Raw genomic sequence first — 20,398 nt, 5'->3', positions numbered from 1 at the left:
GTTTTTGTACAACTATATGTAATATCATTGTATTTTGTTTATTAAAACATTTATATCCTGCTGATGCAAAACAACTACTCAGGACTGCTTACAACATATATACTAATGGGGTCTGGACTGGCAGTAACTGACCAGGAATGAGATCTTGGGGTTGTATTGGATAGCTCAATGGAAACATGGGGCAGCTGTGGGAAGTGGCAAATTCCATGTTAGGGATCATTAGGAAAAGCAAACTGCCATTATAAAAATCTATGTGAGACCACACTTGGAATACTGTGTAGAGCTGAGCTTTCAAAACTTTTCACGTTGGTGACATACTTTTTAGACATGCATCATTTTGTGACACAGTCATTCATTTTTAGTAGCAAACGGAGGTTAAACCAACCCCTTCCCAGCCTTGAGAGGAGCACAGGGAGTGTTCACATGACACACCTACACACTGCAGCCGACACACTAACGTATTGCGCCACACAGTTTGGAAAGCTCTGGTGTAGTTTTGGTCACTGCAAAAAATAAAATAAAATAAAGATATTGTAGAGCTGGAAAGGGGCAATCAAAATGTTCAAAATGATCCCTAAAAACAACGCTTTTGAAACCCCAAATTCTTCAAGTTCATGGTATCACCAACACTTAGAAAATCAATTCATATTCTAGAATTAAAAGAAATATTGACTGATTTTGCCAGGGCTATCACACAATTTCTCTCTGGGCTTAAAACATTTCTATTGTTTTATCTCCAATCTCTGTGGGCCTGATATACTTTCTCATCATAATTAGTCCATGCACTGATAACTTTCATCAAAGCCCAGCACAGCCGTTCTCATTTTATGCTTATGTGTGTGTGTGCTAATGCGTATAAACATACAAGCTTCTACACTGCCCAAGTCTAATGCATGAAAGCACCATATAAGCTATTAAAGCAATACCATGAAATACCCCAGAGGCTGATATAGCAACACTACGTGACTGAACAGCTTCAAGAGTGCCATAGCCTATTACTAAGCTCCAGCAAAAATCTCATCACTGATCAGAGCTAGAGAATTTTATTGGAAACGAAAATCATTGGCATTTCAACGGTCATTACACGGTTCTGCAAGAACAGGTTTGCAATCAAATACAATTTGCCTTCATTTCAGTTACAACAGTCTTGATATAAATAACCAATTTTAAACTAGTCTTTCTATGCGTTATATACAGATTAGGAGGATGACACTTGAGGACTGCAGGCTGCATCTGACACATCAACGCTCTCGGAAAGTAAGTGGTAACTCCAGGGGAAAAGCCTTGGTAGGCTGGATACAGCTCATGTTGCCCATCGCTAATGGACCAACAATGTGAATTAGAACGCACTAGACATTAAGAGGGCTAGTAGGCAAGCCTCACTTTTCCTGAAGTCTTGACCAGATCTGTCTTCCCATATAAAACTACGCCACTAATGTACAATCACTTTTATGCCTGGTTTTGAATGGTGGGAGCACTTTGCTACTTAAGACAAGGACAAACACAGGAAGTGTTACAAGTGGAAAAGAAACAAAAGAAAGATCTGTAGGAAATGGACAGGTTTTGCTATCCATAATTCAAAAGCTGTTCTCCATCTAAAGAAGGCCAAATACCCAATTATGCAGTAATACCTGATCCTAGAAAATGCAATCGATTTGCAGAAGAGCTGAAGTGCAGAAAAGCCAGCAAAAAGTGTGCTATAGGAGGAAGAAAGTGACTTATCTCCAGGGTCACAAAAAGCAGTGCCATGAGGCTGCTTGATCACATGCTCTGGCAGTAGGCACTCTGAATTTGAGCACACAGCAGCTTTTTTACAGTTCCTTCACTGAAAATCTAGATCAGAGTACACTGAGGGAAAGTCTCTCTAAGTCATCCTCCACCCCACCTTCTGCCATGAAACCAGTGTTTCCTAGTCATATAGAAACAAGAGCTTTAATCTCCCACCACCACTATTACTGGATAGTCTGGGTCATTTGCCCCCCACAATTCCTCCTCTGCCAAGCTGCAGGGCATGGAGCTTTGAAAAAGTTAAGTTCTCTAGTCTTGGGAGCCCTGACCTCCATCTGAACAGGCTGTGTACAAATTTCCCCATCAGACCGGCTTCACATAACAAGGATCTGTTTAGCTGATACATAGGGCTTCATGGAAGACTCCAAAGCAGCTTGGTAGTCTATCAGTGGGACTTCTTGGCAGGCTGGAGCTGTGAGCTGACCCTTACGAATGAGATCACATAGATCTTCAATCATTCCTCTCAGTTTCTCTTTGTCTATATACAGGAAACAAAGCAGAGTACATATTAAATGTTCTCAAAAACAACTGAGCTTACATTGAACAAGCCCTGGCCTGAGAATGAAAAAGGCAATGATGCTAATAAATCTACTGCTACTAATAAGCATATTTTGATTGTTTAGAAGTAGGGAAGTCAAAAGTGACACAAACAACACATGGATGTTGTTCAGGGCACAGATACTGAAATTCCAACTTGAGCTGGAGGCCGTAATGTATCTGAATACTAGCCGCTGGAGACCACAGAAGGGGAGAGGGCCCTTGCCTTCAGATCCTGCTTGCAAGTTCCATAGGTGTCTGTTTTGCTACTGGGAGAAAATGATGCTGCACTAGATGGGCCATTGGGCTGATCCAGCAGGCTCTTCTTATGTTCTGTTCTAACACAGTTCAGGATACCTCTTTTGTGCGCTGGATAGAACAGGAGTGGTTTCTTTCATTGTTTGAACTAGAGCTTGATGTTCAGCAGTTGGAGACAGGTGCAGAGCAGTGGCCTGTGAGGTGGGCTAAGATGCCACAGAGCGGCTCAGAGGGCAGAGCGAATTATCTACAGCATACTACTGGTATAACATGCAACTACACATTTACATTCATTTCACTACAGATCAGAGATTCCAACACTAAAACCGGATAGCAGAGATGCGCAGAAACCAGCTCGAAGTCAGCTAATGCTTCTGACGATAAGGGGTTCTCCAGGGTCTCAGGCAGAGTTCTCTCTCATCAATATACGGGACCACACATCACCCTGCTCTTTTCTTCCAAACCCTATTTCACCATTGCACATTACCATAACTTACTCTGTGCGTTGTCCCTCTTCCACTGGGTCATCCAAAAGCCACGAAGTTTCACATCCTTAAAGATCAGTGCACTCTGCAGAAAAAAGCAGAGGGATTATGAAAGCTCTACAATATATTTTCTTTCGGAGGACATTTTGGAGGACAACATGACCTGGCATGAGAATGGTTTTGCCCCATAGATGCGAAGAATTTGGCACTCTGCCAAGGAAAGAGATGACTCGTTGCAAGGAGAAACACAACAGGAATAAGCTATTGCCCCTTAACAAATGGAAAAGTGCAGAAAAAAATTAAGTAAACCACAGAAATCTCATGGCTACTCACCACAGGGGCTGTTATAGGCTGCTTTGACATTCCACCATAGGTAACCATGGTCCCCTTGTGCCTATAGGAAGAATTAGCAGTGAGATTAGAAGATTAAATGGTTGGGCTTTTCCATTTCCAGACAACAAGCATATCCTCTTACTTTGGCACTCAAGTCTACTTTGTTGACCAGCTTCTCTCATCTCCTGGATATCTGGCTAATATTACCAGGATTAATTTGTAAGCAGCACAGCCCAATAGTTCACAGTAAACAGTACTGCACAAATACCAGAATGCTATTCCTTTTCCTGAGAAAAATGTCTTAAATTTAGATCAAGCAAAATATTGGGAGGCTGAGTTAGGGTACAAAAGCGCATAGGGGCCCTTTCAGAACAGCCTGCAGGATCAGGCCAAAGGCTCACCTAGTCCAGCATCCTGCTCTTCTCACAGTGGCCAACCAGATGCCCATGGGAAGCCTGCAAACAGAACCTGAGCACAGCAGCACTCTCCTCACCTGTGATTTCCTGCAAGTGGCATTCAGAATCCACCCTGCCTATTGCCTAAAGTCTATGACTAAGAGAGATCTGTTCCTTTTCAGAAAGAACATCCGCAGGTTTGTGGCCCTGGGCAATTGTCTGCCTTTAAATAATAGGGTGGCTCCTGGCAGTACGTCTGCCGAACCTGGCAGGCCTTCAAGGTAATTTCAAGCGGCTACACTAAATTATGGAACACAAGCCAGCTTTGATCAATAAAGCCCCAAACTAGTGGGGTCCCAATTAGGATACCAACCCCCTTCCTGTGTCCAGTCATGATGACAGCTAAGTTTGCTCAAGAGTAGGTTTCAGTCCTTCCATGATCTGTGTTCAAACAGCTACTGGGCATAGGAGTCTCTCGTGGAAGATATAGATGTAGAACTTTATTCCCTCAGAACATGAAACTCAAGCATGCTCAAGATTCAGCAAAAGAGACCCTTTAGCACTGACAGGCATGTGAAAGTTACCAGCTCAAAAGCAAGGTATTCTATGTCATTTAACACATCTTAATTTCTCTCTTAAATGTTACCCATGCTGAACCTCTGTGATAGTGATCAATATAACTACAATTAAGACTGCTGGGAGCTGGAATCTCATATCCTTGGGAAAACTCTCTTTTTTTACATTAGGTATAAAGACTTTCAATTCACCCACAATCTTGTTTCTTCAAGAAACATGAGTGCACACACCCAAGAGAGGATTTTGTAAATCTGCACTGTGAACTAGAGGATTCCAGCCACAGGCAACACTATTTAAATACTGTACATTTATTTAAATATTTATCCCACAGCAGTTCACAATGCAAATATTTAAAATGTTTAAAATATGAAATATACAAGCAGTTAAAAACAGCAAGACAAAGGCATTTAGTAAACACTTAAAATGCACCCCCAACAAAGAGCTGAACTTACTGCAGGTGACGCAGCAACTCAGTGGCACTTTTCCCTCCAACGCCATTCAAAGCTAATATGGGCCTAGGGATTTTCTGGAGAACAAGAGATTGCACAGAAAATAAGCTCCTTCTTTTACTGCCTCCCCCCTCACAGCATGTGTTTGCTGCTTTAGCTCTAAGATGTCAACCTTTCAGAAGGGATTCTCGCAAAGAGACAAAAAGAGATCTCATTTTGTGTCATTCAATACAACTATAATCAAGACTCCTATGAGATGGAATCTTTTATCTCTAGGATGCAACTGAGTTGAATTTTTGAAAAGATTCATGGTTTGGCCCATAATACGAGGAGGTAGCTTCTGGGCAGGCAGGAAGGGAAACAGAAAGGAATGCAGAAAATCTGACTTCAGTTTTAAGGGGAATAATTGCAACTGAGGCTGTATGGTTTTTGTTGTGGTGTCAGTCCTAGGCCACCTCTGCCTTGCCACTCAGATTTTTGTCTTTGTTCATATTTCATTCCACTCTACCACCACCAAACACTCTGTCTTCTCTGTCTGTTTTGTTTCATTTATTATCAATCAGTAGTGATTCACTGCAGCAGCCCTGTTTTCCTTTGCCATCTCTGTCCTCCAGAAATCTGGTTTTCACTTATACCTTAAACAGCTCTTTTACTTCCGGTTTTCTCAGCATCTCCTCTGTGACGACATGGTCTGCTCCAAGGGACTTCAGTCTGTCTACAAGCTCCTGGAGATTGGGTCTGGGAAGGAAGGACAAATGAAAAAGGAATCCAGTTAATGTTAAGACCCGCTGTTTACCATGCCATGCTGCACAGTAGTGAGGGACAACATCTTCTTGTACTCGCCATCATGTGAACCCAAGTCCTCATTTAGGGAGAAAAGGAAGAGCTTCTGCTGTTCTTCCTGCAGTCAGTCACTGAAGAAACTTCCTCAGGATACATTGCTGAGGGAACCACTTGCCAACTGCTCAGAAACCTAAGTAGATTATAATCCAGAAACCATAGTGTGGGAGCCATCAGCCATGCCAGTTCCATTTCTCTACTCTTCTCCAAAATAAATCCCTTTTAATCAGACATCCACATGCCCACTTTTCATTGACTAGACACAAGGAAGGGTTTGGAAGAAATGTAGTCAATTAAACGCTTCTTTAAATAATAATAATATAGTAGTTAATAGCAATTATTATTATTAACTAAACTCAGACACCCATAGGTTAATGTAACACTGCATGTGAAGCAGTGAAGAGGTGGGAAATCTGGGAAGAGGTGAAGCAGATGTATAAAATGATGCCTAGTGTACAGTTAGTGACTAAGGAGTTGTTCTTCTCTCATCTAACTCATTGGGAGCATCCCATGAAGTTGAATGGTCGGAGATTCAGAACAGGGAAGAGGAAATATTGTAAATAGTTAAACTATGGAAACTGATACCACAAGATGTACTGATGGCAGCTAATTTCAACAGCTTTCAAAAGGATTAGGCAAAATCATGGAAGATAAAACATGATGGATACATACGACCTCCAGTATCAGAATACTAGTTGTGGAGAATACTAATGGGAATGCGCTATTGTGCTCATGTCCTGTTTGTGGCTTTCCATAGACATCTGACTAGCTATTGTGAGAAGAGAACACTTCCCTTAGATTAGATGGGCCTGACTGCCCTGATCCAGCAAGGCTGTTCTTACATTCTTGGGGTAGGGCATATATTTGGCCCTCTCCTCGTGCTGCATTAACCACATTGAAGGACAAAGATAACATACTTGAACTGTGACTGTCTTTTGCCCCCAGAGAAGATAACAGCAATTTCTGAGTAGTGGTTGAGGATAAAGATTTCAATGAAGGGGGTGAGGGGAAGCACAGATGGGAAAGGTTATGATTCCCCTCTTCTATTTTTAAAATTATTATTATGTTACATTTAATCCCACCTTTTTCTCCAACGGGATGAGGTGGCATATATAGTCCTCTCCCTCTCCACTTCATCAACACAACCACTCTGTGACACAGATTAGGCTGAGAAACAGTCATAGAATCATAGAGTTGGAAGGGACCCTGAGGATCATATAGTCCAACCCCCTTTAATGGGGATTGAACCTGCAGCCTTGGCTTTATCAGCACCACGCTTTAACCAACTGAGCCATCCTGACTGGCCCAAGGTCACTTAGTTAGCTTCATGGCTGAGTGGGGATTTGAACCCTGGCCTGCTAGGTCCTAGTCCAACATACTAAACACGACACCACTCCCGTTAACACCCCCTCCAAAACAGTCTCTGTGGCAGTTTTAAAAGTTTTCTTTTCTTTAAGAAATTGTGGAACTCTTAATTTGCACCTGGTTTTGTCTGTACCTGCTGAAAGTTATGCTACACTTTAAAAAAACCTACATTATGATCATGTTGCAGTACTGTAATGCATTTACCTGCTTAACTCTAACTTTGGGAATTGCTACCAAGAGAAAATCCTCTCCTGCCAAGCCAAGTCAAGCAGCAACTAGGGGAGCTGTTTGGGCCAAAGCAAAATAGAAAAGATATTCAGGATGAGCAGTTTCACTGTACACTCACCTATCTCTGACCACATTTATTGTTTTGAACCCCTTGGCTGCTGCGATCTGGATGACGGCCTGCCCCACTCCACTATTGGCTGCATTTTGGATGACTGAATCTCCTGCAGACAAACAGATGCATCTCTGTTTAAGATTCCCTTTAATTTCCTTTGGTGGAGTTTGCTAATTTTCATTCTTGTCTGTTACAGAATATAAAACACAAGAGCAACCCTACTGGGTCAGACCAAATGTTTCTCTAGTCCATCATTCTGCTCACAGTGGTCTATGGGAAGCCCACAAGCAGGACATAAATGCAACAGATTCTGAGAAGCCACAATCCATGTTGTTCTTAGTAGGAACCCATCACCCCTTTCAGTCCTAATTTGAAGACTTAGCTATAGAAATGATAAAATGGTTGACCACTGCTAAAATCTTGTTATTTCCATCAACAGCTATAGATTCTGGTACCAATGTCTGTGCTAAATCACTACTGGTTGATAATAAATGAAACAAAACAAAACAAAACAAAACAAAACAAAACAAAACAGAGAAGACAGAGTGTTTGATGGTGGAGGAAGAAGGGATGATAATGATATATGAATGAAGACAAAAATCTGAGTGGCAAGGCAGAGGTGGCCTAGGAATGAAAGCACAACAAGAACCATACAGCCTCAGTTGCAATTATTCCACTGCCCGAGTTTCACTCTTCCCCCTCCCTGTTTCTGGCCACATAAAGTCACTTGGGAAAAACAGAACAAAAATTCATCTTATGCTGCTTCTCAAACAGGCTCAGACTTGAACTTTGGAAATTCTCCCAGGGGATGAAATTCATGATGAAGGAGCAATAATTGAGAATACCTGTCGACATGATTATGCTGTCCAGACTAAAAGGTAATTAAGATGAGCAAAGCAAGTTAGAGTTCTTTTGCTCATCCCTCACCTCTATTCCTCCCTGCATCCTTGCTAGAGAGTCTAGTGATGCATCTTATAACTCAAGTACAGATCAGCTGCATTATAACAAAGGGCCAGTGGTTTCTCCAATGGTCAACCAGATGCCTCTGTGTAGCCCCAAAGCAGGGCATGATGTCCAGTTGGTAAAGTTGCTCATGATGTATAAATACTACAAAACACATTGTCAGTACACACCTGGCTTCAAGACCTCAAAGTCCGACAACATCCGATAAGCTGTGCAGGGGTTGACACTTAAAGTGGCAGCGCACGTTAATGGGATATCAGGAGGAATTTTCAGCAGGGTCTCCTCACCAAATATTGCCTCTGTTCGCCATGTTCCTGATTTGAGGGATTAAAGAAAAAAGTCCAGTTTGGGCAAAGAGTGCAGCTAGAAACAAGCAGCTTAAGTTAGAAGCTTCCAGTTCAAGAAATAGGTCAAAAATTATGAATAGCTCAATTCCTGCAAGCTAGTGGTTTCAAAATGTTTACTGACATGCCTAAGAGCAAAGAAGAAAATAAATTGAGTTTTTGCCTGTTGCTGGGTCACAAATATTTTCTTGGAAGAACATCAGGGCTGTTCTCTTTTCAGGCCTAAGTTGGTATGATAAGAGAACTGATTAGACTTCCTGATTTTCTGTTGTTGTTTAAGAGGTAAACATACTATGGGTATCTATGAAGCAGGCAATGACCATTGCAGTGCACAACTTTTAAAACACCCCCCTCCCCTATTTTATTAATCCCTGACTTCAGAAGTTTCTCTTTGTCCCATGAGGAGAAAATACAAGCACTATTGCTGAAGGTCACATAATTAATTTTTGGCTATCCACCAAATGCTGCAAACTCTGCCCACTTAGGCATAAATTGTAAGTTGATTGATGAAAGCAGGTGGGCGCTACTGTATCTTCATCAGAGATTTTCAAGTGCATGTCTTTGTAGATGTACAGCAAAAGAGGGCATCTTTCTTTAAACTGGGGAATCAGACTATCAGACGGGTTATGGCCCTTGATGAGTATGTTTCCTTTCTCTTATCTAGTCGCAGAGCCAATTTTTCCTTAGTTAATTGTTTAAAAAAAGTTATTCAAGCTCACCAAGTCCTGCATCAGCTGGGATAACCAAATCACCTGGCTTCAGAGAAGTCACACGACTCCCAGCTTCAATCACTTGTCCAACTCCTTCATTCCCACCAACCGCAGGCAAGTCAGGCAGAGTAGCATACGTCCCTGCAAGGTGACAACTATACCATAAAACATCCAAGCAGTTATTGGGAATAAGCCAATATTCAGAGTTGCTTCATTTTTTCTTCATATTCAGAAACAAGATGCCAGCATGTGACAGGCATATGACCATTTGTTAGTTATGACTGAAACACCCATCTTTCAATCAAAATAGTTTCCAAGGTGGTTAACAATGAACATAAACTAAAAGACAATTTACAACTTAAGTAAACGAAAAGTGGTAAATCTGTCACAGCAGCAGTTGGAACACTCACTCTCTGTCTCTGTGAATGAAGTTGCATCCTTCTCCCAGGTCCCTAGTTCAGGGATGGGGTTCCAGCTGCCTCCCAGCTGTCATTGGTTTCTTTAACTTCCATCAGTCCCATTCAGCATTGCCAGTGGTCAGGAATGATGGAAGTTGTAGTCCAATGTTTGGAGGGTTTGGAGGGCGTGGAGTTTACAGGTTTCGCACACCTGCTTTGGATGTTCTGGCACCTTCATATCCTCCATGTACTCCTAAACACAACACATAGGGGACCTTCACCCCATGCCAGAGGCACAAGGGCCAATTCCTACACAATCATTTTAATTTGTTGCTGCTGAACAGGGAGCGGAAGCTGAAACAGCTGAATGGCAATTGCTGCCTTCTAGAATATGCTACTGCCTAAACCAGTCAGAGCCAATCTGGGAGGGAGCATGTTGGGAGAGAATCTGCAAAGTTGAGGGGTAAGGAGAACATCTCTTCCTGCTACTTCTTGCTTTCGCTCTTCAGTGGATAGCATCACTACTGAAAAGCACATATGAATATTTATGCACTTCATGGAGCTTTGCTGCCTATATGTATTTGGTGGCCAAACCGTTCCAAGTATTTAGACAACATTAATAACTTGCATGGCACACAGTGACAGACATGGCCCTTAGAAAAAATTGTTTTCAGAGATGGAAAGGAATTAAACCTGACTCAAATTGTGTGTGTGTGTGCACACGTGCAGAAGGAAAGTTGGCCATGTAACCCCTGTGGTATATCCCACAGGGTATATCATTAAATTCAGACAATCTATTTTGCCTTATTACCATCTGACAGCATTATATGAAGAAATGATATGGGGAGCAAGAATGAAACTGTCTGCATGCAAGCCAAGGTTACCTTGAATCATATTGATGTCAGATGGATTGATAGGGGCTGCAATCATTTTCACATTGACTCCAGAATCCCCCAGCTCTGCCAGATCTATCTCCTTTAGGCTGGAAGGAAAGGCAGACAAAAATGCAATATTATGCTTAAGGCTCTTTCTCACTCATGTGATTCTTAAGCATTTTGATGGATTTTAATCTGTCTTTAAAGTATTCATCCATCAGGTTCAACCTCTCATCCAAAAGAGAACTTGTTTAAGTACCATTCAAACCTTCTGTTATCATCCTTCTGCAAGAGCAGTTGTGGACCCTTTGTGGGTTCCTAACCAGTTTTATATGTGACCAATGGGTATCATTCATTCATTGAGATTCTCTGAAAACTGAGTGATTTCCCCAACCTGTTGCATTCTAGTATTTTCTGTATTCTCCTATTTTATCTTATGCCAGTTGTTTCTGTTTAAAAAGCATTTGCAGCACCACCCTATAACACTAGCAAAGCACTATTTAGGATACTGTGTTAATTCTGGGATGGGAAACAGGATCTGGCTGGCAGGCTAAATCACAAGCTCACCCACCCTTTGAGGGCCATTTTGACAGGTGGAAACAGCTACCCACCCACTCATCAGTCTGGTAGCATCACCATGATGTCAGGCAATCCATTTTTCTTTGAGCTCAAGTTGTCTTGCAAAGGAAGATACCAGCCAATCCAAGCAGAGCTTGAAGTCAATGCAGATCAGCTGATTGATGCTGTCTTCAAGCTCCACTTCTGGCAGAGATTGATGTCACTTGGGAGCTCCAATTCACAGCTACTGAGCGGAATCAACCCCAGCAGGGCTTGCATTTGGCACCAAGTTTAAAAGGCACCAGTTGCCAAGGAATAATCAGGAGCATATTTTAAGCAGACAGTGGCAGGGAGAAGCAGCATCTTTAATGAATGGGACTTACTTCTGAGTAAACCCATATTTAAGCTCTCACCCATAAGTCTAGGATTTGACAGATTTTTAATGGGGGGAAATAGTGTTATGTCAAGTGCTATATGAAGTCAATGTTGTAATTCCAGCTGACTTGTTAGAAGCAGTGTCTCAAGCACTAAATTGCTATGGTGGGGAAGCAACAAACATCCTTCTAAAGAATGCACATGGAAGACCTAAAATGTGCTACCTGGCATTAGTGGGATCCCTGCACTAGCTTTGACCACCTTATACCCTTTGCAAAAGAAACCTTGACTTCCAGCTGCTTGGACACGGTAGACAGCCAAATTAATTTGCTGCATCTCCACTGAAGCACCTGCCCAACACACTAGATTCCTGAATTGAAGAATGACACACAAACAGGCAAACATTACATCCCAATGAATTGGTCCATCATGTGATCTGTCAGCAATTCTGTTGCTACCCCAGAGAGCAGAGTGGAAAAGTTCAGTTCTTTTGCCCTCAAAAGAGACCAAAGCATCTCAGTAATTAAAGGTTAGATTCGACAACACAATAATGAAAATTAGTTTCAGCTAATAAGGGACTTCCCTAAAGGCTTTGAAGTGTTATAAAAACCCATCAGCAAAATGTTTGTCTATATTTAGATTTTTTAACCCTGCTTTCCTGCCCTAGGGCTTTCAAAGCAGCTCACAGTAAGAACATCGCACAATAGCAAAACACAGCAAAAATGACACCACCACATTACAAATCACAAACCAGACTAATACAATTTGAAAAGGCAGCCACATCACACCAAGATCATTCACCTACAAAGCTATAAAATACATGATAAAAACACACACACAAATGATTGAAAAGGCAATTTAGAAAGCAGGTTGAATCTCAACAGCTAGAACAGGGTGATGAACCTGTAGCTCTCCAGATGCTGTTGGACTCCCAACTCCTATCATCCCCAGCCAACATGGCCAATGGTCATAAGATGATGGAAGCTGTAGCGCAACAACATCTGGAGAACTGCAGGTTCCCCCCTCTGCATCTGAGGTACAGCAATCTGTTAAACATATTGGAAATGTAACTTTTGAAATAGACAGCAGAAGACACAAATGTTCAATTTTTTTTAGCACTTTAGACATTAGCATTATTTGATCATGCAGAGGAGGGTCTCTGAAAATATGTGTTGAACCTCTGTGTAAATAGAGGATGAAAAAAAAACCCTTTTCATTCACCCCAAGTCGTTTGTGCTCCCTGGTGGGTATTTCTGGGCACGGTTTCCAAGCTTGAACTCTCATAATCACTTCATTTTTTTATTTTTTTTAAAACAGGAGTAGCCCCTATTTACTGGTGCCTGCCCCTGGTAAAACACTTTTTGCCTTTTGCAGAGAAATAAGACAGTTAAAAGAAAGCATGCATAAGATTACAACTATGAAATGTATGTTGGGATGAATGCAGTGAGACAATGCATCCCATTTTTACCAAAGGCTACAATCCTAGACATGCTTTTGAGTTAACATGTCAGGCACCAAGTGTTCATTCTAATAAACAGACTTACATTTTTAAAAATGTTATGGTCGGTTTACTAACACACATTGCTTTGAAGCCAGTGCAGGACAGGCTACTGCAGAGTAAATCAATATAGCCTACAGCAGAACGTTGTCCTGGCTGTTTTTATTTTGCTGTTCAGTTGTTTAGAAAGGCATTTTATTGTTACCACTGTAAGGTTGCTATCAGTGCAAAAGGCAGGAAATTATTCTTAATAAAAATAAACTGTGGGGAGGTCAGAAGTTCTGAAGTTACAATAAAATAAACCACTGGGTGTGAATATATCAATGATGGTCAATGTAGACGGTCCCATATATGGCGTGGGGACAGGGCACGCTCCAAACTATGAGCCCTTAATCTTAACAAATAGTATATACATTTAGTTAATGTTGCCACATAAGATCATAGGGATCAGATTCTGAAAAATGCATTTTTAGGTTGTAAAATAATTTCCTTTCACAGCAGCGTTTGGTACATCTTAGACACAGAGTAAAATGTTTGCCACAATGTTATCCGTCACTGATGGATTTAGCACTGATAACATTGTTTAAGCTTTTCCCACAAAGATACAAGCCACATACAGCTGGAGCTGTTGGAATTAAAATAGGTTTGGCTGTTTTAATAGACCTGTTCCAGCCGTTTCCTCTGAAAGCATGACAACTCTTTTCAGAGGCTTCTGATCCTAGTGTTCTAAAACAACCGATCACAAACACAATTGCTCATTTGCAGCCATTAATGTCATGGGGAATTTGTGTATAGACTCTTAAGTACAAATACCAAGGCCCTTGTTCAAGTCGCAAGTAGCATCTGTGCTGCAGTTAGGGAGGCTTTATAGCTTAGCTCTGTTTGGAATTATTGCTCATGTGTTTGGACTTAACTGAAACAGAGTAATCCATCATCCACATGACTCAAGCGGTTACATTCTGTTTGCCTCTGCAGCTTTGTGCTGTAGTAAAATTCATAGTGTATTTTACCTGCATGATATTTAATCGCCTTCCTCCCACAAAGAGCCCACTTCATTTTCCCTTTGTTGCAGATTCATGCACAAACTTTCCTCTCAACTGTTGTCACACACTTGGGGTGGCCTTGCCCCACCCCCTTTTTTAAAAGTGGGTGAGCACCACAGCAATGTTTTGTTAGCGTAGTAATTGCTCAGAGACACTGCAATAGCTCACCTTCACCTGGAGACTTGTTCATTCTATGTCAGAGATAAAGCAAAAATTCCTTTAGGATTTTCTAATTTTTAGCTCCCCAGGTTTGCATAGGGACTGAGACACAGCAACTTCCTATCTGCCCTCAAACGGGGTGGGGAGAGGAAGATCTGGGATTTATATTAGTGGTAAGATTTATAAAAGTGATTTATAGGAGTGGTTTCTTTGCAGCAGCACTCTACATTTGGCACATGGGTAGGGTACACAGACACACCATTGAGGGTAAAGTCTTTGCTTACTCTATCACACAGTGGTTTGGTGGAGGGGGACTATGGGGGAGCGTAGCTCTAAGACTTTTTCCTTCCAGGAAAGGAGAGATAGCATCATCTCCTGGAGCACCAAAATAACTGATGGACCCTCCTTGCTTGTCACCTCTTGATGCATCCTATCATAGAATCCAAATCAGAGTCGGAAGGGACCCTGAGGGTTATCTAGTCGAATACTCTATAGAACCAGCAAACAGCAAAAATCCAGTAAAAAAAATGGAAGCTGCATTAAATAAAAATAAGAGGGGCAGGAATCACCCACTGAATGCCCTAAATAGAACATGAAACACAGTTTGACGGGGGTCTTAAATATAAAGGACAGGTGCCAAATAGCTATCTGGGGGCATGTATTCAACACTAAGAGTGCTAACACAGTAGAGGCCCTACCCCTGGACACCACTCTTTTAACTTCTGAAAGTTAGGGCACCTAAAACCTCAGAATACGATCTTATGGAACAGGAAGATTCTTCTGGAAGGCCAGCTTTCAGCGTGTCAGCAGGGTACATCCCCTCAACTGTCTTGCCATCTGTTGTTCATCTGGTCATAGAAAGCCAGGATTAACGGAAAAGAAAGCTTACTCCTTCACTTGCAGACTCCTATTTTAGCTTCCACTTCTCTGCACGCTAGAACGTAACCGAGGAAGGAAGGGTTTACATATTACCATATTTTTTTGCACCACAACACTCACTTTTTTCCTCCTAAAAAGTAAGGGGAAATGTCTGTGCGTGTTATGGAGGGAATGCCTACGGGTGGCATGCCTACAGATTTTCCTCCTCTAAAAACTACGTGCGTGTTATGGTCGGGTGCGTGTTATAGAGCGAAAAATACAGTACCCAGTATTCACTGTATCTCTGCACACAGAGAAGACACACAGTAACATCCCTGTCAGGACAAATTTGGAGCGGGGGTGGTGGTAGTATAAGAACCCTTTCTGCACCACAACAGTACAGTTGGGAACTTACGTGAGCAGTCTGCATCTTAAAAAAAGTAATTTAAAAAAGTAGGCAAATGGGGCGGGGGGGGGCACGCACTGAATACATCCCACAAGCTTGCCATCCCTGCTTTTAAAAGGAAAAGAAAGAACATTTTGTGATGCTATCATAGCATAGTCCTCTGTAAACCACAAGATAGCACTTTGAGAGGCACACATGGTTCTTTCATGGACCAAGAAGGGACTTCTCAGGCCACTATTTTTTTAGTGACTAAAGGCATGTGGTTAATAATATATTTATCTTATAAGATGCCAGATGTGCAGCTAGTGTAGCTGGTGCGGAAAAACCAGGAACAGTAAAATCCAGTAGAGAAGACAGTTTAGTCTGAGCCCTTGATCTCAACATTTCTGAACAGACCAGATTTCTTTTTTTCAAATTTATAGCTCCCTTGAAAAATTGATGTTCTAATGGAAATGCGGACAGACCATTAATTACTACATTGCCAGCAAAGTATGGCAGGAACCTAATCATCCAAATTTGCTCAAATTTATTACGCCATTCAGCTGAATAATAGCCACTCGCTTCAACTGATCAAGTAAATTGTGTAAGAAATCCATTGCTTAATCTACAAGATGCTGGGCAGGGAATTTTATGGCCAATTGTCATATTTGATTTCCTTTCAGGACAGAAATTAAATATCACTGTGGCACTTTCAAGAAGTAACACGGGAATCAGGGGAAGAGAGTGCAGAATCAATTTACCATAACTAAACAGGGATAAGTATCCTTAGCAGCACATTCCAAAGTTTTTATATCAACATTGCAAGACCCCCCAACAACTTTCTCCAGCCTCCACTGCTTCTCTCATAGCCTCTGCTGACACCATTTTTCCTCACCTATTGTCCCAAATAGATTTATAGCCTTCTTCATCCCCAGTCAGACCACTAATAATCTCTTCCTGCAGGTTGCCCATGATGACAACCCAAGTTGCACCCTAGGCCCCTCTGATTGCCTTATCAGCCATGTTTCCTCCTCTTGGACTAGCATGCGGGAGGTAAGATACCTTTCTGCTAGGCATCTAGAATGCTTGCATGCTAAGAAAGTGTACCTCTTAAAGTTTATTTCTATTGACTTCAACTGTCCAGTAGCCCAATATGACATAAGTCATAGTTCTGATACCCTTCACTCAATCTTCCCCTGCCCCTTGTGGGCCAAATTTGACATGTTGGTGGGGTCATTCACTTGTCAATCACCTGATGACTCTCTGTGGGGACTAGATTGCACCGTTGATCCCTGTACAAGGTAGGCTTGAAGTAGGCTTAAAGACCCATCAACGTCAAGCCTGCTTCTTGTGTGATCAAATTATCCATGTTGAACTCAGCTGTGCAGCCAATTCAGCCTTGTGACGTCTAAATATTTAAAAACATACTTTAGTTGTAATAAAAACCACAAATATTCAAAACAAAAATGTATGATCTGATTCAAAAAGCTATTTATGCTACATTTTGGAACCTGAAGCCATTACAGCTTAAACAGCAGAAGTTAAAATCCATATTTCCAGATAACTAAAGAAATTTAGCAGTTAATTTTTTTACAACTGGATCTAGAATTTCTATACTATACTATAATCTTGTAAGAAAATCTGAAATTCAAAACTCAGGCTCAAATTAGAAATGAGCTATCATTAGAGCAGAATCAGAAGTTCCTCTTTATATCTACGATTTTGTGTGTTTGGAGCAAGCTGTCTCTCTGCCACAAAGTCTAACCTACTATTTTAGAAGCAAAAACATGCATTTTGAACAACAAGAGAGCTCTCACTCAAAATCAGATGTAGTAATAATAATATAATAATAATAATTTATTATTTATACCCCGCACATCTGGCTGAGTTTCCCCAGCCACTCTAGTATTCATCTTACTATGATTTTGCTAAAAGGATTTAAAATCCTACAGTTAGCTGGACCTTGACTTTTTAATCCCACCTAAAAAGTTATACTTGTAGGCTTGATTATCCCTGCCTTCCTTCAAAGTAAGAAGGAAGAAATGTCACTCCATTGAGTATTATATCTGACACAAGGCAGACTTAATGTCAGACCTACTTAACACAAACATTACCTGCTTGCGTACTTGGAAGATTTCAGTAGTTGACTAATCATTTATATAGGCCAACTCCCACCCCCCAAAACCCCCAGAATAAAACCTGAACTTTAAATAGTCACTGAGACTGTAACAGCTGGGTATTTTGGCCATATATGGTATGGCAAACACATCCCCATATCCAGCACAGGAGTGTTGTGTCCAGTTTCCAAAAGGATGTGATCTCCAAAGCTACTACCGGTATATTCAAGTCCCTTCAACAAGAATGGAAAAATGTTTGCAACAATCTAGTAAAAGATGCTAAAGAATGAGGTTCTAGGACCAGAATGTAAAATCTTACCATAAGCTACATAAGGTTGTTTCAATTATTTCACTATTTAAATGTTTTGCACATACTATCACTGAGAGCTGATGCCCAGCAGCTGAGAACTACTCTGCAATATCTGTCAGTTGGGGTCTTTAGCTTACCAATTCAGAAACAGCAATCTGTGATGGGCAAATCTGCAACTGCAAAGCGTGGAAAGAAACTTCCACACACATCCTCATCATGAGAACGAAAGTATTTGGGGATACCTCTGAATTGTTTTACTTCTGTTGCTCTTCAGGAAATAGAGCCAATGTGAATATTAGGCAACAGTTGTGACACTGCAGGAGCTTCAAGGCCTCTTGGAAGTCCTTTGAAATATTGATCAAGCTTTGCAAGTTTAACACGGCCACAAAGGCAGACACTTACCCAAAAGAAGGAGAAACCAAGGCTAGCTCACCAATTACCAGGTCCCATATCCTTGGCCATTACATCTTAGAGAAGGTCAAATAAAAGAGCAGGGCAGCGGGGAGTGCAAGGAGGAAAGGAAAATTCCTAAGTACACAGAGGCCAGTTCCAATGCACACACAAAACCATAACAAAAGCTTAAGTTCTGAAATTGCATTTTATTTTTATGCCATCTTCAATGATGTAATGTTTACAGGTGATGAAATACTGTGCACCTACACTCAGGAGAAGCTCTAGCTTTAAATAAACTTAACACACTAGGTAGGAGAACAGCCGAAGCATGTAATCTCTCTCTTCCCCTACGACTTAAATACAGTGGTACCTCGGGTTAAGAACTTAATTCGTTCTGGAGGTCCGTTCTTAACCTGAAACTGTTCTTAACCTGAAGCACCACTTTAGCTAATGGGGCCTCCTCCTGCTGTGCCGCCAGAGCACGATTTCTGTTCTCATCCTGAAGCAAAGTTCTTAACCCGAGATACTATTTCTGGGTTAGCGGAGTCTGTAACCTGAAGCATCTGTAACCTGAAGCGTCTGTAACCCGAGGCACCACTGTATTCTCTTTCTCCAGCCTCCCCTCGCCCTGGTGCTTCTTGACATCATGCCATGCCATACCTACGTGAAAGGCAGAAATTCAACAGGTACAGCCTCCCCCAGCCCGGGCGATGCACTGGTACGGTAGTGGTTTCCCGCTCCACCAGCTTAATTCTTGCCCATTCTGAGGCTGCAAACCCAGGACGCCCTGAGCTATATAACGCAGCCCCCCACTAACCCTACGGAACACAGCGGGGCCTTTTCACTTCCAAGCAGACGTCTATAGCGCCGTTGGGCTGTGTGGACGTGGCTTCTCCCCACCGCACCTGCTGTCTCCATGGCAAAGCGGACACCCGGCCCAGCCCAAACATTTCCCTCCCTTACTTTAGGACCTGAGCCGGCTCCCCATGCTGCTCGTAGATCAGCCCGCGAGGCCGCGCCCGGGCAGCCGACGCCGACAGAGTGCGGAGACCGGCGCTCAACAGAGGCCGTAAGGGCCGAGCGCGGCTCCCTCGCGCCGCCACAGCCGTTAAACCCATAGCAACCGTTTCCGCGGGTGGCGCGCGGCGATGACGACAGCTCTAGCGTTTCTCGCCGGGCTGTATCAACGCGCGTCATCGCCGCGCCTCCCTTTCACGCCACTCACGCGGAGTGGGAGGGGCTTTCCTTTCTCTGGGCGGAGTGACCCGTGACTTGCAGAGGCGCTGGTGCCCGCGTGGTTTTTTATTTCAAGGGTGGGGAAATTGTGGAGTGGGAGTTGCTGCCTCCTTCAGCCTGACCTGCGATTGAATGAGGTTTTGGGGGGTGGGGGTGGATAAAGAATGCTTGTACGACCTCGAGCTCCTTGGAGAAAGAGGTGGGATATTAAATGCAATAACTGAATAGAAGATATGCACACCCTCCCAGTTAAAATCATATGCAGCAAGCCTGCGACTTAAGCGCATTTAACGTACTTGGATTCAGCTTTATGTGCTTGCCAAAAGAAAGCAAGAAAAATTGAAAGGTGGTGGGCGACTGGGACAAAAATAATTTGGCTTAATCCTGCCCATCATTGAACCCAATGTGTTTTGACTATATGCGATTTTGGCTTCAGGTGCGATCCCGGAAACATAACCCATTTGTAAGTTTCAGGCTTACTGTATACAGCCATTTGGGCCTCTTGGGCTTGCCCCTGAGCCCCTTGGGCTTGCTGACCAGAAGGTTGGCGGTTCGAATCTGCACAACGGGGTGAGCTCCAGTTGCTCTGCCCCAGCTCCTGCCTACCTAGCAGTTCGAAAGCACGTCAGTGCAAGTAGATAAACAGGTACCGCTGTGGTGGGAATGTAAACAGCGTTTTCATGCACTCTGGTTTCTGGCACGGTGTTCCGTTGCTCCAGAAGCAGTTTAGTCATGCTGGCCACGTGACCTGGAAAGCTGTGGACAAACGCCTGCTCCCTCGGCCAGAAAGTGAGATGAGTGCCACAACCC

General features: G+C 42.5%; 1 protein-coding gene across 4 annotated transcripts; it reads right to left on the bottom strand.

The window, feature by feature from the left end:
- Window positions 1–1,027: 1,027 nt before the first annotated feature.
- On the bottom strand, window positions 1,028–19,488 carry MECR (mitochondrial trans-2-enoyl-CoA reductase). Of its 4 annotated transcripts, none has more exons than XR_014010097.1 (11): window positions 19,316–19,488; window positions 10,666–10,763; window positions 9,393–9,524; window positions 8,500–8,643; window positions 7,373–7,475; window positions 5,457–5,559; window positions 4,825–4,898; window positions 3,402–3,462; window positions 3,081–3,153; window positions 1,800–2,266; window positions 1,028–1,722 (listed from the first exon to the last, which is right to left on the bottom strand). XR_014010097.1 is itself a non-coding variant. In XM_081202012.1 (10 exons), the coding sequence occupies exons 1-10, from the start codon at window positions 19,468–19,470 to the stop codon at window positions 2,103–2,105; spliced, it is 1,107 nt and encodes a 368-aa protein (XP_081058138.1). In that variant the 5' UTR covers window positions 19,471–19,488; the 3' UTR covers window positions 1,028–2,102. The 4 variants fall into 4 exon arrangements, 1 of the variants encoding a protein (XP_081058138.1); XR_014010098.1 differs by lacking the exon at window positions 19,316–19,488 and adding an exon at window positions 19,017–19,271; XR_014010099.1 differs by lacking the exon at window positions 19,316–19,488 and adding an exon at window positions 16,785–16,940.
- Window positions 19,489–20,398: the final 910 nt, after the last annotated feature.

The sequence above is a fragment of the Podarcis bocagei genome (genome assembly GCF_964188305.1).
Source record: "Podarcis bocagei genome assembly, chromosome: 7".
NCBI classification, from domain to species: domain Eukaryota; kingdom Metazoa; phylum Chordata; class Lepidosauria; order Squamata; family Lacertidae; genus Podarcis; species Podarcis bocagei.
Note: the sequence above shows the minus strand (reverse complement) of the source record. Positions and strands in the feature narration are given on the sequence as shown.

What these genes read in the sequence shown, in the direction of transcription:
- MECR (XM_081202012.1), bottom strand. Translation starts at nt 19,470, where the DNA reads ATGGGTTTAACGGCTGTGGCGGCGCGAGGGAGCCGCGCTCGGCCCTTA. An exon ending in GAGCCGGCTCAGGTCCTAAA is followed by an intron (nt 10,764 to 19,315) that starts GTAAGGGAGGGA and finishes CTTTCCTTCCAG; the next exon opens with CCTAAAGGAGATAGATCTGG. An exon ending in GAGTTGCTGCGTCACCTGCA is followed by an intron (nt 3,463 to 4,824) that starts GTAAGTTCAGCT and finishes TTCTTCCTATAG; the next exon opens with GCACAAGGGGACCATGGTTA.